The 18,273-nt window shown below is 38.6% G+C and overlaps 8 protein-coding genes across 8 annotated transcripts; 4 read left to right on the plus strand and 4 right to left on the minus strand.

The window, feature by feature from the left end:
* Positions 1 to 173: 173 nt before the first annotated feature.
* On the minus strand, positions 174 to 1,263 carry PICMEDRAFT_14367 (hypothetical protein). Its single transcript, XM_019160339.1, has one exon. The coding sequence runs from the start codon at positions 1,212 to 1,214 to the stop codon at positions 312 to 314; it is 903 nt and encodes a 300-aa protein (XP_019019947.1). The 5' UTR covers positions 1,215 to 1,263; the 3' UTR covers positions 174 to 311.
* Positions 1,264 to 1,351: 88 nt separating this feature from the next.
* On the plus strand, positions 1,352 to 3,126 carry PICMEDRAFT_87614 (hypothetical protein). The gene has a single exon (XM_019165030.1). The coding sequence runs from the start codon at positions 1,489 to 1,491 to the stop codon at positions 2,992 to 2,994; it is 1,506 nt and encodes a 501-aa protein (XP_019019948.1). The 5' UTR covers positions 1,352 to 1,488; the 3' UTR covers positions 2,995 to 3,126.
* Positions 2,963 to 5,211, minus strand: PICMEDRAFT_14368 (hypothetical protein). Its single transcript, XM_019160340.1, has one exon. The coding sequence runs from the start codon at positions 5,180 to 5,182 to the stop codon at positions 3,119 to 3,121; it is 2,064 nt and encodes a 687-aa protein (XP_019019949.1). The 5' UTR covers positions 5,183 to 5,211; the 3' UTR covers positions 2,963 to 3,118.
* A 224-nt stretch (positions 5,212 to 5,435) lies between these two features.
* Positions 5,436 to 6,866, plus strand: PICMEDRAFT_14369 (hypothetical protein). The gene has a single exon (XM_019160341.1). It carries the CDS (start codon positions 5,478 to 5,480, stop codon positions 6,495 to 6,497), a length of 1,020 nt encoding a protein of 339 aa, XP_019019950.1. The 5' UTR covers positions 5,436 to 5,477; the 3' UTR covers positions 6,498 to 6,866.
* PICMEDRAFT_9349 (hypothetical protein) lies at positions 6,585 to 9,437 on the minus strand (the record flags this gene model as incomplete). The annotated part of the gene is made up of 1 exon (XM_019165088.1): positions 6,585 to 9,437. One exon carries the CDS (start codon positions 9,435 to 9,437, stop codon positions 6,585 to 6,587), a length of 2,853 nt encoding a protein of 950 aa, XP_019019951.1.
* A 279-nt stretch (positions 9,438 to 9,716) lies between these two features.
* On the plus strand, positions 9,717 to 10,994 carry PICMEDRAFT_14372 (hypothetical protein). Its single transcript, XM_019160342.1, has one exon. It carries the CDS (start codon positions 10,126 to 10,128, stop codon positions 10,852 to 10,854), a length of 729 nt encoding a protein of 242 aa, XP_019019952.1. The 5' UTR covers positions 9,717 to 10,125; the 3' UTR covers positions 10,855 to 10,994.
* A 336-nt stretch (positions 10,995 to 11,330) lies between these two features.
* On the plus strand, positions 11,331 to 14,084 carry PICMEDRAFT_70438 (hypothetical protein; the record flags this gene model as incomplete). The annotated part of the gene is made up of 1 exon (XM_019163642.1): positions 11,331 to 14,084. One exon carries the CDS (start codon positions 11,331 to 11,333, stop codon positions 14,082 to 14,084), a length of 2,754 nt encoding a protein of 917 aa, XP_019019953.1.
* Positions 13,939 to 18,186, minus strand: PICMEDRAFT_14375 (hypothetical protein). The gene has a single exon (XM_019160343.1). The coding sequence runs from the start codon at positions 18,122 to 18,124 to the stop codon at positions 14,189 to 14,191; it is 3,936 nt and encodes a 1,311-aa protein (XP_019019954.1). The 5' UTR covers positions 18,125 to 18,186; the 3' UTR covers positions 13,939 to 14,188.
* Positions 18,187 to 18,273: the final 87 nt, after the last annotated feature.

Below are 18,273 nucleotides of genomic sequence, written 5' to 3' on the forward strand. Positions count from 1 at the left end.
TGAAAGCCAGACCTACACACACTTTGAAACTGGGAAGTGAATTGTTTTGTCAAAACAGAAAAACATAGGCAAGCATCTCAGCACAATGCCTCCAGGCAGTCTCTAGAGGCCCAAAAAGGAAGTATAATGGTGTTTACTTTTTTCTCAAAACGTAAAGTTTCATTTGATTTTTTTTTCGGTTATGCGTCTAAGATGGCAATCACCGTGAAAGCTCAGGAGATACTTTGGTTACAAAAAGCTACAGAAATAAGTAGGCCCAAGTCCACTGGCAAAGTATATATCATACTTTTATAAAAATAAGATCTAGTTCTTCACCGTCTAGTCAATGCATCAACAGCTTCAGCATATTTAGCAGAAGTTTGTTCAACAATTTCATCAGGTACAGAGACACCATCTTTGCCGTTCAAACCATTGGATGTCAACCAGTCTCTCAAGAACTGTTTGTCGTAAGATTCTTGAGATTTACCAACAACGTATGTTTTTGCATTCCAGAATCTTGATGAGTCAGGAGTCAATACCTCGTCAACCAAAACTAGCTCGCCATCATCAGTAATACCAAATTCAAACTTGGTGTCTGCTAATATGATTCCCCTTGTCTTGGCATAGTCTCTGGCCTTGGTGTAGAGTTCAATAGCCTTCTCGGAAACTTTTTCGCAAACATCTTCTCCAACTATTTTGGCAGCTTGAGCTGGAGAAATATTTTCATCATGTTCACCTTGTTCAGCTTTTGTGGATGGGGTAAATATAGGAGTTGGAAGAACTTCTGACTCAAGTAAACCTTCAGGTGCTGGCAATCCGTGCACAGTTCCTGATTTTTGATACTCCTTCCATGCAGACCCAGTGATGTAGCCTCTCACAATTGCTTCCAATGGAATAAGCTTGTGCTTTCTAACTAGCAACGACCTTCCTTTCAACTGGTTCTTATATTTTGGTTCGGATAACTCCTTTGGTAATTTGGCAAAGATCTCTTCATCTGTAGATGCAATTAAGTGATTCTTGATGTTATCTTTGAGGAAATCAAACCAGAAAATGGAAATCTGGGTCAAGAGCTTACCCTTGTCTTTGATGCCGTTTTCCATGATAACATCGTATGCTGATATTCTATCGGTTGCGACAAAAAGTAAGCTTGAAGGGTCAACTTCATAAATATCTCTAACCTTACCCTTAGCAATCAAAGGCAAGATTCCGTCTAAGTTTGTGGAGGTGATGGACATTGTGCGATTGGATGCAGTTTGAAGGTGATTATTACTTCTGATCTTTTGACAAGGACGAAGAAGCCTGTTTCACTGGAGGGAGAAACTTTCTTCTCTCTATTCAGAGGTTAATTTAACCTCAACTGCCTGACTCTGTCCCTCAACTCGAGCAATCCCAATGCGGAAATACTTTTTTTATCGGTGCATCAAAAGAAAAATTTTAAAACAGAGGACACCGTATGAAATAGCAGCGGTAAAAACGGAGCTACTACGTAGGAGTTAGATCCCACTGAAAATGACAGCTAAGAGAAAGCCAGCTAAACAGTCGGGACCTTTTGGAGGAAACAAAAGGAAACCTCCATCAGAGATTTTGCGCCCCGGAGTTGGAGGATTACCCGCCAAACCGGTATTTTCACATAATGATGTCAGAGCAGACAAACATAAAGACACTAGAAACCTGTCAGGAGTTACAAATGCAATCAGCACAGACACAGCGAACTATAGAAGGCCCAATAATGGGTCGTTTGAAATGTTTCCAGGAATGATAGTTGATCTGGCCAGAGAAAATGAAGCCAACAATAATTCGAATACAAGTAACATACCCCAACCATCTGCGGAAGCACTAAATTTGTTTAGTTCGATATTGGGAACGCTGCAATCATCTCCACAACAGCAGGAACGTACACAGGTACAACAGCCTCCGGTTATGCCACAGACACTACCACAGACGCAGCAGCATACACAGCAGCAGTTTGTTCAACCATTTCCACAGCAATACCAGTATCCACCACAATATAACCCTAATCCTTATCTGGCCTCACCTCAAAATCAGCAAGAGTACGTTCAGAATCCAGTATCGCCATATCAGTATCCGCAAAACTACAATCAGCCAACTTATCAGAATTATCCACTGTTGAATCAACCGACTCAGCCGGTGCAGTCGAAATTCGATGGTGGAAACCAACAAAGTAATGCTTTTCTCTCAATGTTCAATCAGTTACTTGAATCATACTCTTCTTCATCGAACCGCTCATTGATGAAAAATTCTAATGTCAATGACAGTGTAACAAGCCAGCATCAAAAAAATGATAGACCTCAGAAACCGGCAAAGAGTGACCAAGGTAAGCAGAAAAAAAACAAAAAACTTGAGCAAATTGAGATTAAAGACGATAATGGCTCCGATGACGACTTGCTTGCTGATGAAGAAGTTGAGCTGGAGAAAAAAATTGCAGTTCAAGGAACAAATATTGTACTTGAAAATGAAGAAGACATACAAAAGTGGATTGAGGAGAGGAAAAAGAACTGGCCAACTAATAGTAGAGTAGAAGAAAAAAGGAAGGAACTTGAGAATGCTAAGAGAATTGTGGAAACTATTAATAACCAGACCCAACCTGATGAAAAAAGTACACAAAAGGTAAAAATGTGCAACTTCTGGTTAAGGACTAAAAAGTGTAGACTTGGAAAAGATTGTAAGTTCTCACATGACATGTCTAACTATTCTAAGCCTAAAAATAGCAATGGTAAACCAAGGACAAAAACCTTATCTACAAAACCATTACCAAATCATAAGCTTAAACTCATTCATGGGATTCCGGTTCAAATACCATCTAGATTTACTCCATTGACAAATGAAGGAAAATCATTACACAATTTATTGATGGAAGGAGAGCGTTTCCAAAATGAAAACGTTGAATTGCTCGGGCTATTTACAAGATTAGTGACCTGCGGGATCATCAGACAGGACTGGAATGGGTTGAAAAAGAAACTAAAATTGGACGGCGAATCTTTAACTTCGAGTTGATCGGATTTACTTTTGAACGTCGGTACGTATCTGCTATCAAGCTCATCTATAAAAATCAAAATTTTATAAAAAAAACTTGGAAATGATTAAAATTACATTGAATGCATCAAATAGAGATGCGTTATTACATGCCTCTGAAAACATTTTTACTTGCTCTTCTTCTGCCATCCACAACTTGTTTGGCTTTACCTCTTCTTTCTGAATTCTCTTCTTGGTCTTCAAATGCCATTTTCGCAGTCTTTTTGGTTGGTATAAAAGTGATCTCACCTTCTCCAATTGCATTCTTTCTGATTCTTGTATTAGCCTTTTGCTCCTTTCTGACTTTACTGCTTTCGCCCTGTAGTTTTGCCTGTTTGCCAAAGGAAACAACTTTGTTTCTCTCGCCATCAAGGCTTAATTCATCATTCTTGTTGATGGACTTCATCTTGGACATATACTGAGCTGCTTCTGCGCGTTCTCTCTTCTTCTTTTCTTGCTTTTGCTTCAATTGCTCTTTTAATTTTTGTCTGGCTAACTCTTTCTCTTTTTCTTCCGTCTCAGAGTCTGAATCGGAGTCTGAGCCTGAATCCGAATCATTTGCTCCGTTCTTGTTTCTCATGGCCATACGTTCCTCATCCGATTCTTCTGCTGCTGTTAAAGGCTTAGGCCCGGCCAATGACGAGGCTACTGGGTTCAATTGCTTATAATCATGGCTCTCTTCATTAATCTGGAACCTTGGGTCCTCGAACATCTCCTTAAAACGGTCATCATTGACAACACCTTCTGCTGCCTCTGAACCCAGCTTGCTCTGTAAGTGCCCAACATACTCTTTATTGACTTTAATTTTGGTGTTGGTGAAAGCACCTGTGCTTCTGATTCTAGATTCTCTCTCTTTCTCAATTCTTCTCCTGATTTCTCTCTCTCTTTCTTCTGCAACAGAGTTTGGATTGGCAATCAAATTTACCTTATCGTATAATTCGTTATCAATGAAGTAACCATGCATGTAGGCCCTTAAAACATTTGTACCAATTAAGTGGGATATACCTAATTTGGCGACATCCTGCTTGGTTAAGAATTTGTAGTTCGAGTAGACAGTATCGGAAGGTTTTTCTTCCAACTCTTCGGTGATATTGTCCAAGAAAGAACACCATCTTGGAGATGGCCCCAATTGAGGAATGTAGTATGTGTGCATTGGAATAGACTCGTTTGCCATTAAGAACATACCGGAGCCCTGTACATGTTCAATGTCGTTAATATCCACGCTAGGCTCCATCGCAGCATATGGCTTGCCGTTATCTCTATTCCAGATTTTTGCGATCTTTTTGTCAGAAGTCAGAATCAAGTTCATGTTTTCATTGCCCGATTCTTCGAGCCAGATAATTTTCTTAATTCCAAAACCATAGCCTTGATCTTTAGTTATCAAAGGATGAGAGGTTCTCAAGTCATATATCATGGTCAAGCCATCTGAAGTCCCGCACGCAAAGTTTAGGCTATTGTTAGCAAATTTGACGCAAGATATTTCACTGCCACTTTCTTTGGCCTCCGCTATCTGTAACTTGATGATTCTCTGTTTGGCTCTTGGATCCCAGAATTCCACTGTTCCGTCCTCCAAACCAGCACTGAACAAGCCATGTGTAGTATTTACGTCCACTGAGTTAACTCCACGGTCATTCTCAATTTGAAATGGTTTCATAAACCTTCCCTGTTCCAGATTTAATCTGTAAATTTCGTCACCAGAAGCTCCGACGTACAAATCGCACGACACGTCATCATAAGCCAAGGATCTACCAAATTTCGGAATTCTCAACTTGTGATCCCTTCCACCTCTATTCTGAAATTCTATAGATCGGTCATTTTGTAAATGCACGGACTTTGTCCAATCGTCAGATAGTATGAGGAAGTCCACATTCTCGGTATCTGTGTGTCTCTCAAATTTCAAAGAAAGGTTGGAAAAGTCGTAGACGTGAATCTGAGGCTTGTAAGTACCGGTTGCCATTGCATATTGACCATCTCTAGTCACCTTTATCTTGTTTGACGACTCACTAAACTCGAAATCCTGAATCAATTCCACTCTATTCTGGTAATCAACATCATTTTTCAATGATCTCTTTCTTTTTCTCTCTAACCAATCCGGCAACGACTTTGAGACGTTGGTACCAGAAATTTGGTAGACTGATATATCGTTTGTTGAAGCAGACTTTAACACCATTTTCGAAATTTTATCCCTACTTGTATCCCTGCTAAGTTAGGCTTTATTACTTGATATATCTTACAAGCTCATGGAAAGAGAGATAGGAAAAAAATGAAAAAGTTTTTGAAGGGAAAAAAGAGTGAAAAAAATCCAACGCCTTACGTAATGGCATTGAGGCACCAAAGCACTGTTGCAGAGAGAGGTAAAGATGGTGAGTTTAATGAAGGTCGTTCGTTGGTCTTACCTGGTGGTGCAGGGCACATTGAGGAGGCAGAACTAGAGGCTGTTAATCAAGAATAGACGACAGTGAGATATGAACCTTTCGAAGCTTACTAATCCTGCAGAACCGGAAGTGAATTTCGGCGGGCTGCAGCACCGTCCTTCCCCAGATAATGATCTAGTTTCAACTGGGACACAAACAGACGTCGGTACGCTGGATAGTGACTCCAGAACCATGTCCTCCACTGTTGCGGCAGTCGAAACTAGTGGAAGGGATGAGTACGAGGAATACCATGATGAGTACAATGGAGATGAAGATAATTACGAGAACGACAATGATACAGAGCTGGGTGTTGGAAGTGATAAAGACGGTGACAGCTATACCAGATCAGACGCTAGAGACACGGGGTCTCAGAAAAGAAGATCAACAGCAGAGTATCGAACGCTATATCAATTTCTACTGGATAAATACAAGAATGCCAACCACACTTCAAAAGTGCTTGACGAATTTGAGCTATACCTCAAAAAGCTGTCAAAATACCAACAGCTACGAAATAACACTCTAGTTGACGCACTGAAATTCATAGACAAGCATGAGAGCTTTGAGAGTAGAAGCGACCTCAGCAACACTCAGTTAGAGGAAAAACTGATGTCGATTCTGAGAAATAATGAAAGAATGAGGCCGCTAGTGACTAAGTTGATCGACTTAGAAAAAGTTGAAACTAGCGACGACTCGAGAGCAAACTTAAACGCATTTCACAACCTAATCGGGATCAATGATTCTTTATCGAGTGATTTGGCCATTCAGGAAAGTAATATATTTCCCGATTTGTACACCAGCAGATACGACTTTTTTGAACTTGTCAAAAAAAACCAGCGTTACGAAAACAAAGTGAGATCTTACCTAGATTTGAAAGATCAAATCAAATCTGAAAGTAGTGCCGAGTCGGTCCAAACAGAAGTTGAACCTCAGACACCAAGGAAAAGGGCCAAACCGTCTGCTTCCAGCTCAAATGGAAATGGGATGGTTACCAGATCTGAAGGAACAGAGAACTCTCTCAAGATCACTATCCAAAGGAAAAGGAGGAAGGTGGTTAGTGAACCTCGTGCTTAGTTAAATTTTTTTTGTTAGATTTGTATATGTATATTATAAACTTTTAAACTTTTAAACATCGTTTACTATCTGTGGAAAATTGTGATTTCATTCAATGAGCGCAACTTTCTTTTTGACCTTCTTCTTTGGTTTCCTCTTCACAGGTTGAGGAGAAGGTGCTTCAATTTTGACTTCCTGTGGAACGTCAGTTTCCTTTTCTAGTTCTTCGTTATACTCGTTGGTGAAAGCCTCCTCGGTGGATTCTGGATTTTTTAAATCAACACCAGCTAAACGTGATAAGTCGACTAAAAATCCTGAATGTTTAGGTGTTTCCTTGTTTTTCTCCCCAGGGGGGTTGGTTGTGTCTGCTAATGCATTGTCAACTTCGTCGAAATCGTAATCATCTTCGATAAGCAAAACTTTTTCTTTCTTATATTTTTTAGGCTTCAGTGACTTTTTCTGCTTCTTTTTTATATCTTCAGCCAATAACTCAGTTTTGTCCGTATTGTTTTCTTTTTTGTTGTTTCCGTGAGAATCATCGAGGGTTAGATAAAATGGGTCATCATTATGATCATTGCTTGAAGTTTTTCTATCCTTTTTTTCATTTCCGGGACCATCAAATACAGAAAGGTTTTCGGTGTCTGTTTCAGCCCCTTGTCCGTAGCTGTCCTCACTTTCAGTCTTGTTATCATCAATTTCATCGTCGCTAAAGTTTACAGTCAGATCTTCAATCTTTAGTCTATTGTATAAGTTCTGAAAATTCAAAACTGCTTGATCGTCAAATGCATCACCAAGGTCTAAGTCTACCGGTGGCTGAATCTTGCTTTGTGTTTTCAGTCCAACAGGTTTGATCGTAGTTGCAGTGAAAAGAGGGACAAAACCCTTGATAAGAAAGTTCGGAGGATAGGCTGTGTCATCGCCTGAAGATTCCAGTGTCTCAAGTTCACTTTGGATTGATTCTTCAACAAGCTTTAATACCTCAATAAATGATAAAGCACGTTCTTGAACCTCAAAATTAGGACTGTTTTGAAACTTATTAAACCAAGTTATAATCTTTTTTGATAAAGAGTTGACTGACTGAAACTGGGAACGAGACCATTTGTTTTCACCGAAAATTGAACAAAATTTGCCAAAAATTTTAGCAATAGCTTGTATATATACAGAAACCGTACCGTCAAAATTTATATGGCCCAGTCTCTCTAGCGATCTTTGCTTTGATATGCAGTCAACTATTTCAATCGCAGAGTACTTATTATCTTCATCTCTATCAGAATTGGAGGCTTTTGAATTTGAATCTGAATCCACATCTGCATCTTGAATATACTCATCGTAGTATTCACCAACTATCCAAATACAATTGCCTAGACCGTTTTTGAACATTAAGACTTTCTCATCTGAATTCCAAGGAATTTGACACAATTCCAAACACATGTCGACTAATTTTGGTCTTACACTCGGAACTCTAACACCGATGTCAACCAATTGTTGGGATATTATGCTATCAACATTCGAGATCTTGTTATCGACATTGAGCTTCAAAATATCATGCAAAACTCCTAAGTACCACTTGAAATTTGGAATATTTTCATAATTATTCATTGAGCAAATTTCAATTATCTTGTTGATCAAAAGAAACTTGTATTTGTCAGAAACAACGATTGGTTGTTGGGATGACCCAATTAAATTATAGCTACTATTTTCATATTCCCCATCTTCCTCATCTTCTTCTCCTTCTCTTTCGTTTTCCATGGACAGCAGCTTTCTATTGATTTCATCCAGATGCTCTTGCTGTTCCTTGTATGGTAGTAGCTGAACAGTCAGCCTTGTCACAATTGCAACAATATTCTGTTCACTTACCAAAGAGTTGACAATATCTAGGGAGGTTTCTCTAATCGTCAAGTCATTATCGTAAATTGAGGTCAAGATGATTTTGTCGTGCTTTTTGATTAACTTTTGATGTATTTTGCACGTTTTGATAAACGCCAGTAACCCAACGTATTTCAAGTTCTGATCGTTACTTTCGAAGAAAATTAACAATTTCTCAACAATCAAATGTGCAGTTTCAATATCATCCGATGAAAGCATATTTCCGTTCAATATTGCATTTATACACTCATAAGTCAATGATAATGCCTTTGTTGATATCATCAACGATTTTATCTCAGGGAGAAGTTTGTTTTTGAGCCGTGGTTCCGTCAAAGAAAGTGACGAGAACAATTTTAACAACCTGATTACCATCCAATTGTTGTTTGATTCTTTGAGCATTGCATACAATCGAGGCGCTAAATCAATGTAATTGGCAGGGTTTGTGTGTGCTAGCTCGCAGATGACATTGACAGTAGCCGAAACGACAGATCCGTCTGGGTCTTCCAATTTATCTACAATCCTGTCGTAGTAGGCTCTCAACGCCTCTGGATTTTTCAAAAATATCTTGAACATTGCCAACACCGCCTTTTTCCTTATCAACGGTTTTGAATGTGAGAGCATTTTAGCCATATCATCGACTATATCCAACGCCAAGTCCTTGGAAACCACTGCTGCTATACCACTAATGGCTAGCGATGTCTCGATGTAATGAACAGAATTTAGGTCCTTCTTCAAGAGGTTAGTCATCAACATCAAGGCATCATCGTTGTTCTGTCTTTGTAGTATCTGTATTGCTGCCAGATAACCTATTCTCTTGTGTTGGAATTTGGGAGAAGACATCACTTCGAGGATGTTAAATGAGCACCAACTCATGTCGAAGCCGTACATTTCCAAATAAGCTAGCTTCAATATTGCAGTAGACTTTAGCTCCAAGTCTGAAGTCTTCAATTCGGCTTTGCATTCTTGGATCGCCTTGTCTAAGAAGAGGGCTGCTTTTTCGGGATCACTGCTCGTTGATCTGATACCTTTGATCAAATCCTCTAATGATTTCTCAAAGGATATTCCAAACGGCCTTAGCCGCTCTCTCATATCCATTGTTGTATATATCGCTTGAAAGTCGGTTGTAAGGGTTATGCGGTGCAGGTGTCGAACAACGTTTCAGATATGGTGATTATCAATAATGTCACACTGATCAGTTCTAAGCGACAAACTCGAACAACATGAACTAATTGGTGTTACTGAGAAAGTCACCGAAGAGCGAGACGCACTTTGGTGACAGTTACTACTCTCTGCTGTTCAGCTCGTTGAGCACAAAAACAACTACGCAGGGAACCCTTGTTTATTTGGGCCTAAGTATCTGGATCAGAATCCGCTTCCAGTGCGATTGCATCTGCCGTAGTACAGACCTAGAGGTCTGTGTGTAGGGGGTGGATTGGTTGAAGAAAAGTAGCATGCAACCAAGTTGAAACAATGCGGTGTTCCATCACATGGAGGTAAGGCTCTGAAACTAAAGCTTGCTCCTTTTGGCTGGAAATTCTAATATAGCAATCCAACAGGCTTGTTAGATATGTCTATGAAGTCCTAACTTCAGGCTGGTTAGCTCATGTGGCGTATAAACAGGGAGCTCCCTGATAAGCCCTGTCATGTAATTCTGTCAGAGGGAATTACCTAAGCGGCGGCTTATCCGAAGAAAAACCACTGTTACGAGACGTACATCTTGCGGAGAACATTGTGGGGGGTCTGTGTGGTGTGATGGTAATCACTAGAGACAGGGTATGAAACTATGGCCAGCGATGAAGGCAACTACGATGAAGTGACATCTGGTTTGAGTGGCGAAAGATATGCGGTTGTCAATCGGGAGGAAGGATTAGCTAACCTGGAAGGCTTGTCGCCTAGTAGTGGAAGGCCAAATAGGAGTCAGGCTGGAGAGGGGGGAGAACCCATTCTTGAAGGTCACAGTGAAATGGAATTACAGCGGGATGCAGCTGCGAGGTCCCACGACGACGAGAATGGATGTGAGGACGCCAATATCGGTGAGGAGAACGAGTATGATTTTCATGACGAAGATGAGGACGAGCTCGTGCTGGAAAGGATCCGAAGCAGTTCCCCTGTCGCTGCGCACAGTGCCGAAAAGCCCTCTTTGATACCAAACGAGTCACGATTCAATCCAATTGAGTATCTCATTGGAAGCTTGAACAATGCCCTCGATTCGTTGGCGTTTGATAGGACTTTAGTAATACAATCCAAAATGGCCGGGGAGCTCAACAACTCTGCGAATGAGGTTCTCAAGATTGTCAACGAAATGGAGTCTTCCCTGAAAGAGCATATTGCTAAGTACGAGAAGTTGAAACAAGAGATCTTGCCGGAAATTGAGTCAAACTTGCGCAAAGGCAACAAAATGGCAAACAAATTAACAGCCCATGTGAAAGAAAGATACCCTGTAGAGTATTCAAAAGGCCGTTCCAAAGTCTTGGACAACCTTACTGAAGATGAAGAAGGGTTATTCTCCTAATAAAATATATAGTCGTAATACATAATGAAGAAGTACTTCCGATATGGTCATCTACTGTCACGTGACCATTATGTCAGAATCAAATTTCTCAAAGAAATGTTAGAAAGACTATATACATTTGCTATAAAACTAGAGAGGGAAACATTGCATCTAATTACCACTAGTTCAAAAACTCTGTGTTAGTTACCACAATTGATATATCAGGTATTAGCTGTAAGAAACACAAGCGTTTGTAGCAGATCACAACTAAAACTCACCTCTTGAGACAGATAAAGTTCAGATTTCTTCTCTTAGGCTAGCAACACAAAATATGTCGCAATTACGTAAACACACTGGCATTACATACAGTGTTGTTGAATTTCTGGGAAAAGCCAGTTTAATAGGACATTATAGTATCTGTTGACTTTGACTTGCCTTTTCCCAAATACAGCTGAGTGCTAGTGGTCAGGAACTCACATACATTTGGATAAGCAGCAATGATAAATTTAGATAAGGCCGGAGATAGGGCCCTTCTGATGGATTTCTATCAATTGAAAACGTTGAATCCGAAGGACTACCAGCATGATTCGATTCAATCGACTTTTAAGGTAGACTTGTCTACAGAAGATCTTTCGCAAATACCCAAAGAAGTAGTCAATCATATTCTGGGGGACAACATGAACGATCTCAATTCTTCCCATACAAAGGAGAGACCCGGAAGCATAAAAAGACATCCATCGACGAACGCCAAGTCCAATTATGCAGACGCTTTGGGATTTCACCAAAATATCTTGGATGAATTGATTGACAAAGATATAGTGGACGATACAAGAGATCCTCAGTTGAACAGATACATAATTGATTCTAAGTTATTCAATCCCAAACTTTTTTTGAGCGTCATTCACAGTGATAAATCCTTAAACGACTTGATGTTGGGGATTCATAACCTAGAAAACGATATAGAGGCTAAAAAGCCATTGTTGCAGCAATTAATTACGAACAATTTTGAGAAAACGTTGAGCAGTAAAAATTCTTTAGACAAGGTGTTCAATGAATTTTCAAGCAGTAACTTAGGACAAGAGATTGATAATTTGAATCAAAACTTGGCCTATTCAAACAACTCTGCAAACCAGTTGTTGAATCCCGTCCTTCTACTAATCTCTAAAGAGCAAGAACTTGCCAATGCTCTTACTTTTGTTAACCAAAATAAATTCTTCCTGGATTTGCCCAAAAAACTAAAGTCCTACATTGACGAGGATGATTTCGATTCTCTTCTGAAAGAATATGAAAGAGGTTTTGCCCTTTTCCAAAGTTTGAAGACATTGCAAAATCATAACCCGTTATTTGATAAAATCTGGTCAAATGTGGTGAAAGTGATTAACGATTATAAAATTTCAATGACGGATGACCTTAAAAAAATTCATATAGAGTCAATAAACAGCAACTTCAAGTTACAAGCTAATAACTCCAGGAAGTCAAACTTTATCAGCATTATCAAGAGGATGATTGAGTTGAATGCAACAAGAAGTCCAATCAAAGATTTCATCTCACTTCAGTATGATTACATCATGGAGGATTTGGATACAGGTTTGGCTAAAATAAACTACACACGGTTATTTAATGCAAGAAACTCAATCCTTAATGCATACCAGTCAAACCAAGACCCGGATTCGGAAATCCTTCTAGTGACAACAATGAAGCGACTATTTACCACTTTTGGGTCTTCGACATTTAACGATGAACAAATCGATAAAATATACGAGAAACTCGACTTTCCTCTAATAGTACAATTGTGGACTTTCACTTCAGATTATATTAATGATGCGACAGAGTTAGTAATAGGCAAAAAGATGCTCAAGTTTGAATCTATTGTGGAGTATTTTCTCACTGATTTTGACAGTTTGTTGAGCAAGAAGGCCAAATCGAACCCAAATAGTTTCAAAACAAATGATAAAGACCTAGCTCTCTTCAAAAACTATTTTAGTTCTATGGTATCCAAAATTTGTACAAGGTTACAATTTTTTTTCTCATGTACCACCTCTGACCTTACCAATGCTTTACAGCTCAGTATGGATCAGGGTGATACAGCGGCACTACCACCGTCAGGAAAGCCAGACTTGAATGATCCTTCAACATTTGGATTTCTACCACCAAACACAAATTCAATATCAGCTATTTGCTTTTCGGTTAATCTTCATGACATGCTATACAAGAAACTGTCCGAAGTTCAGAACAAGGCACTTCTATTGAATTCAGGGGAGCTAAACTCTATTGTTACTTCGACAATTCTTATTATCAACCAAAACTTGATACTAGGGTGTCTTTCTACGCTCAATGCTGATATTCGGAAAATCTTCTATGCAGACAATATGTCACCAAGTGATACCATTGATGGCGCAACTAAACTTATTACTTTCTTACAAAATTACTACAAGGTATTTATTTCAAAATTGCATCAAATTCATATTTTTGACAATAAAGATTTGATGGAAGTAATCAAGCAACAGTTTTTGAGCTCTTTTGATGTTCTCTTAAATGGAATGGTTGAAAACGTTGCAAGACAGTCAAGGATTGATCCTACGAGATCCGACTACTATTATCTAGCCACAATTTATGACATGAGAAATTTGACTCAAAAAATAATTCCTTCAATTTTAAGATCATTCGATATAAATTTTCAGTCTAATCTTTCCAAAGATAAAGATCTCAAAATTTACAAGAGCTTTGACAGTTATGAATATGCACTTTTTGCGGAGTATATGAAAGAGCCGTTGACTGCAATAAAACAATTAGTAGGCAACGGAATCACGGAAATCAATTTAAATTCAGAGGGTCTTTTAACGAGGTTAGCATCTGGCGAAGTGATTGAGGTATCACCTTATATATTGAAAGCTATCAATCATATCAATAACCTCAAGTCGAGGCTACTCAATTTTAAAATAAGAAATTCGTTTATTCTAGACGTCCAGTCAAGTTTGATTGGCCAATTTCAAAAGAAAATTGTCGATAATCTGTCAATTGATTTTACTGAAGATGGACTTTACCAAATTGTTTTAGATATTAATCTATTGCTAGTACTTTTGAAAAAGTATAACACTCGCTGCCCCGAGATAAATATTGCCGACACCAAACGGTTGGAACAGGTTTATCAAAAGCTTAAACTCAAAGCTGACATTTCGTCAGTCGAGAAAAATCGTGAAGCAAATATCAATTTCAACTACGCCCAGTTCGTATGCTTTATAACCTGTTGAAAGGAACTTTGCCCAAAATTTCCTGCAACATCTCTGTTGTTTCATGATATATACCCGTAAGTCGTTAATGCTGAATAATATACAATATTTGTTACAAAATTATCTCAACTTTTCAAAATAGTATCGGCTAGTTGATCGAGTTCACTTAACTCCTGGAGTCGTTGTCTGTTATCTTCATAATATGAACTCGGCCCAGAATTTTCATCAGCTAATTCATTGATGCTTTCATAGTTTCTCAACAACATAAGACTGTTATTTTGTCCTAGTATTCCTGAAAGCTCACGATTTCTGAACATGCCACTGGCTGTTGGGTTCAACCTACTCTGGCCATTAGTATAATCAGAATCATTATTTGTAACGCTAGACCTTTCCGCTAAACTACTAATATATGAATCTAATTCAGTAGGGCGAAGAGAGCTGAATAATCTCCTCCTTTTAACTTTTGAATCATCTATAACGCGATGAAGATGTTTCATCTTTCTTTTTACCAATGCTGAAGGAAGTTCATTCTTTTTGAATTCGCTAGCCACGCTGTGAGTCAGCAGAGAACCGGTGGCATTCTCAGTCGTGTTATTCAAAATACTGACACTGTGTCCCATTTTTGAAGAGTTTTCACTATTCCTTTCATATGTTTTTCTCCAGACGGTTTCTAACAGTTTACGGAAATCCAGCTGAGGCTTTTTTGTAATACCCAAACTGTTACTTCCGCTCAGAATAGACCTGTCAAGCCTGAACAATCCAACAATTATGCCGGAGGAGGATAAACTTCCGAGATTCAAAACTGCTTTTAGCTCAGAGTATTTCAAATTCACTTTGGACGCATCCGCATAGATTATAACGAAAGAGAAAGAAGGAGCACTGGAATAACGCTCCAGATAGTCCTTTAGCTTTGCAATAACTTTCGCGTCTTTTGAAAGACATTTAAGAAGTGTAGACCTTTTGCAATCATCGACGTTTTCAACAGTGCCTACTTGAATGATAATCGATGAAATATTTTTGAAATAAATTGAAGGCTCAAAGTTATCCGGAAGAATTTCCATATGGAGCTTGAATCCATTTTCACTTTCTACCTCTTTTGCCTTATTGTTTTGAGCACAACCAAACTGTCTTAATATCCACTGAGAAGTGTATGACAGAGAAGACCGTAGCACTATAGTTCCACTTAAGTCAAACGTAGGCTTTACGCGATTGAATATTTCACCAGGATCTGAAACAGATGTTGAAAATAAAGGGATTTCAAGTTTCTGTTCTTGAGGCGTATAAAGTAATTTAGGATGAACAACCGGCAAAACTAAAGAATTATTGAATAGTTTGATTTCATTGTTCCTAGCTTCACTTAGTTGTTTGTTCTTCAACACTTGTTTGGCTTTTTTTATTAGTTGTCTTACAGCATGAAGCTTGAGATTTTTTTTGAAAAAGAACGCAGCTTTTGCTTCTAATGCGGCAAGATATATTTGCTCTCTCATGAATGCGTTGAACATCTCTTGTGAAAGTTCATTGACTAGCTTATTTTTGGACGCAAGAACTCGTCTTGTTCTTGCTTCATCCACCTTTTGCTTTATCAAATCACAGATTATTTTATGAGTAAAGTCATTCACAAGAGCGTTTGCAGCCTTCATTGCCTCACGTTCAAACAAGGGGTTTTCTGTTAACTTTTTGCGGATAATAGCTTTCGTAGCTATAGGTCGAGGTTCGGGCTTTGTTGTGCTGCTAGAGCTCATAATCTCCTGAGAAGACGAAACATTGACTCCTTGAGTTGCATCAGTTTTATTAAGCGGGTTGAGATCTGATATCGATGACTTAGTCGCAAGATCATCAACAGGTGGAATTTGAGGTGGATTTGTAGATATTTGACTTCTAGGTTGAGCTAGCTCTGCAGCTTTTTCTTGCTGAAAAAAACTTGGATTAGTTGAGTTAGATTCAGCCGGTCTACTCATTTGCATTGGTTGAAAGGTGGGAAATTCATTTTGCTTGTTGAGGGTTGAATTCAGATTTGCACATTCGTTTCTCACTGCTCGCTTTTGTGATTCTGGCTCAATCACCATCAAAGTTCGAGACGATCGAAAGTTTTTGCTGCTGGAAAATATCTCGTTAACGAATGAACTATTTTGTTTACTTCCCTTGAAACTTTCCCTGGCAATCTGCTCCAATGTTTGAGGCTGTTTCAAATTCAAGTCTTGATTTAAAATACCACCATTAACGATACTAGACATGGAATTACCGCCAATCATATCATCAATTCGCTTTGTGTATGGTTGTTTCTGAGAAATTTTGAAAACTGATTTCAATGCAGTAACATCAACACGAGCTGAGTTTGTTTCATCATCATGGAAAACTGGTAGCATATAAAGCTCACATGTCTCCAAAAACTGGTTCGTATCATTATAACCTAACGCGTGTGAAATATCTGTAACATAAGGCATCTTTTTTGATTTCGAGTGAAATGACCTACTCATTGCCCTCAAAGCGTTGAATCTAATTTCATTGAAATGTATTTCAGCCAAGGATGACATGAGAAATGTTGTTTTCGATTTGTCCAAGATTATTTTGAAGAACTCGTAGTAGTAATTGAGACTGTTCATACCTTGAATAACTAGATTTCTTAACATTATAGTTTGTTGAACAATAGGAGCTGTTTGAATATAATGAGGTAGAGTCTGTAGATATCTGTCCAATTCTGTATCTTTTATCTTAGATATCAATTCGTAAGCTCTGAACTCAGGTTCATTTGGACAAAAACCGCCTCTTGATCGAACATCATCGTACATGTGAGTTAGCGTCTGTAAAGAATTGTTAAATTGTTCAACTTCTTGTTGTTGTTGATAGTCGGGATCATTGGCGCCTGACATGACGTGCAACGACAGTATATGTATCCGACAAATCTTTTCGTGGCAATCAATTGATTCAATACCAGAGTAGTTATTTTGGAAAGTAAAGTCCTGCCTGATGGATCTGGTCCGATCCCAGATAAAAGATTGTGATTCAGGCAGTTTTGGAAGTAAATTATCTATTATATGATTCAACGTTTTTTGTAACACATTTGGAGGTCTAACATCAGATGGTAATGGAGGTGCTTGTCCTGAGGGTCTCATGAACGTTTTTATTGCTAGTGATCTTGAAATTTTATTTGTAACAGGATCTTTTTCCCACTTGGAAACCTGATTTTTAAAAACTCGTTCTACACGCTCATAGGTTGGACACATATCCTGACAGCTTCCTCTGAAAACAATTGCATCATCCAAAGATTTCTTGGCATTTTCTTTATCAACCAAGTTGTATTTCTCCATGTTTTCCCTCTCAACTTTTCTGTATTCTTGGAACTCTTCAAAGAGAAGCTGGGGTTCTCCTGAAAACTCTGTTTCCCTTTTCAAAAGCTTTTTCTGATTCTCGTAATCCCAAGGGTTGAGCTGAAAGCTTTTCATGTCAAATAAGACATTTTCTTTAAGCATGTAACGGGGGGCTTTAAGTGCTTTATGAGGGAGCTTTTGGAAACCAAATGTTTCAGGATTTGGCATTAAAGTACCGTAGAATTTTACTTCAAAATTTGTGGAGTCAACTCTGGACTTTGGTTCTTTTATAAGTTTACCAGACTCTGATGCTATAGTTTTGGGCTTTTCGGGTATATTGCTATTGCCTTTCTTTAGATTGCTATTTTGTGGGTTAAACTTCTTTGGCAACCTATTAGGGCCATTATTTCTATTCACATAGTTGCTAGTACCATTACTGTTGCTGATATTGTTATCAGTTCTGTTGCCACCCGAGTTGACGTCTCTATAAGAGTTTAAATTTCCTCCCTTATTTGAAAATTTAGTGGAAGAATTTTTAAAATCGTTTCTATTTCTAGCCTTAGCTCGACTGACACCCATAGCCGCATTGGTTTGAACAGTATTTCCACTTCTTACGCTGGAATCATTCCCCTTATTTCCTGTATTGTTTTGAAATCGAATATTGTTTCTTCCGGTATTCTGATTTTGTCGTCCAGGTTGAAAATAGTTGACATTGGAAAAATTCCCACTCGCAGCAGGTTTCCCTTTGTTCATCACTATAGGCCTACAAGGAATAAAGAACAGAATCTGTCCTTTACTTGCTTGCCTTGCTTATGTAGATCTGTTTTTGACACTCGAACACCTCTTGTAATTGTCCACTGTTCAACGTGGTTCATTTCATGTTTCATTACGCATAGTGCCCA

Source organism: Pichia membranifaciens, assembly GCF_001661235.1.
Source record: "Pichia membranifaciens NRRL Y-2026 unplaced genomic scaffold PICMEscaffold_1, whole genome shotgun sequence".
Taxonomy (NCBI): domain Eukaryota; kingdom Fungi; phylum Ascomycota; class Pichiomycetes; order Pichiales; family Pichiaceae; genus Pichia; species Pichia membranifaciens.

Coding starts and splice junctions, on each gene's coding strand:
- PICMEDRAFT_14367 (XM_019160339.1), bottom strand. CDS start 1,214: ATGTCCATCACCTCCACAAACTTAGACGGAATCTTGCCTTTGATTGCT.
- PICMEDRAFT_87614 (XM_019165030.1), top strand. CDS start 1,489: ATGACAGCTAAGAGAAAGCCAGCTAAACAGTCGGGACCTTTTGGAGGA.
- PICMEDRAFT_14368 (XM_019160340.1), bottom strand. CDS start 5,182: ATGGTGTTAAAGTCTGCTTCAACAAACGATATATCAGTCTACCAAATT.
- PICMEDRAFT_14369 (XM_019160341.1), top strand. CDS start 5,478: ATGAACCTTTCGAAGCTTACTAATCCTGCAGAACCGGAAGTGAATTTC.
- PICMEDRAFT_14372 (XM_019160342.1), top strand. CDS start 10,126: ATGGCCAGCGATGAAGGCAACTACGATGAAGTGACATCTGGTTTGAGT.
- PICMEDRAFT_14375 (XM_019160343.1), bottom strand. CDS start 18,124: ATGAACAAAGGGAAACCTGCTGCGAGTGGGAATTTTTCCAATGTCAAC.